This window comes from Penaeus monodon, chromosome 23, assembly GCF_015228065.2.
Source record: "Penaeus monodon isolate SGIC_2016 chromosome 23, NSTDA_Pmon_1, whole genome shotgun sequence".
In the NCBI taxonomy this organism is placed as follows: Eukaryota; Metazoa; Arthropoda; class Malacostraca; order Decapoda; family Penaeidae; genus Penaeus; species Penaeus monodon.
In genome coordinates this window covers 40538530-40539013 of record NC_051408.1, presented here as the reverse complement: position 1 = coordinate 40539013, position 484 = coordinate 40538530, and the positions used below count along the sequence as shown (strand labels likewise).

General features: G+C 56.0%; 1 protein-coding gene across 1 annotated transcript in view; it reads right to left on the bottom strand.

The window, feature by feature from the left end:
• LOC119588301 (glycine-rich cell wall structural protein-like) overlaps positions 1-484 on the bottom strand; it is a gene marked incomplete at its 5' end in the record, with an annotated part of 15707 nt that overhangs the window by 2057 nt on the left and 13166 nt on the right. Inside the window, one exon of the mRNA XM_037936994.1 lies at positions 162-461. Within this exon, the coding sequence (XP_037792922.1) occupies positions 162-461 (300 nt within the window). The remainder of the gene's footprint in view (positions 1-161; positions 462-484) is intronic.

The window sequence follows — 484 nt, the reverse complement described above, 5'->3', positions numbered from 1 at the left end:
AATCGATTCGGGTTTAAGTAATGATACGATGAGGGATCATGGGTTTCTCATGGTTTAGGGAACTTTAAAAAATGGAAATTTTAAACCCAGAGAAACAAAGATATTTCTGCTTTGGCAGTTTACTTCCCTTTAAGTTTAGGGTCGTGCGCCCCAAAATTTACCTTTCCGTAGTTTTCCTCCCCCAAATTGGCCTCGCCCTCCGCCGAAGGATCCTCCTCCCCCCTTTGGCCAAAAACCCCCGGGGCCGAAGCCCGACCCGCCCCCGACGCTAGGAAGAACGCCCACCCCGCCCCAACCCGCGCGGGGGAAAGGGGACCTGCCCCCAAACTCCACCGCCGCCATACCCGCCGTTTTCCTCCGCCAAATCCTTGGGCTCCCCCAAACTAGTCCTCCAAGGCACCTCCCCCAAATCCCCCCAACCCACCGTGTCCAGAAAACCCTCCCCGGGAGCCGCAAAAACCCTCCCGGAATTCCCAAAAACCAC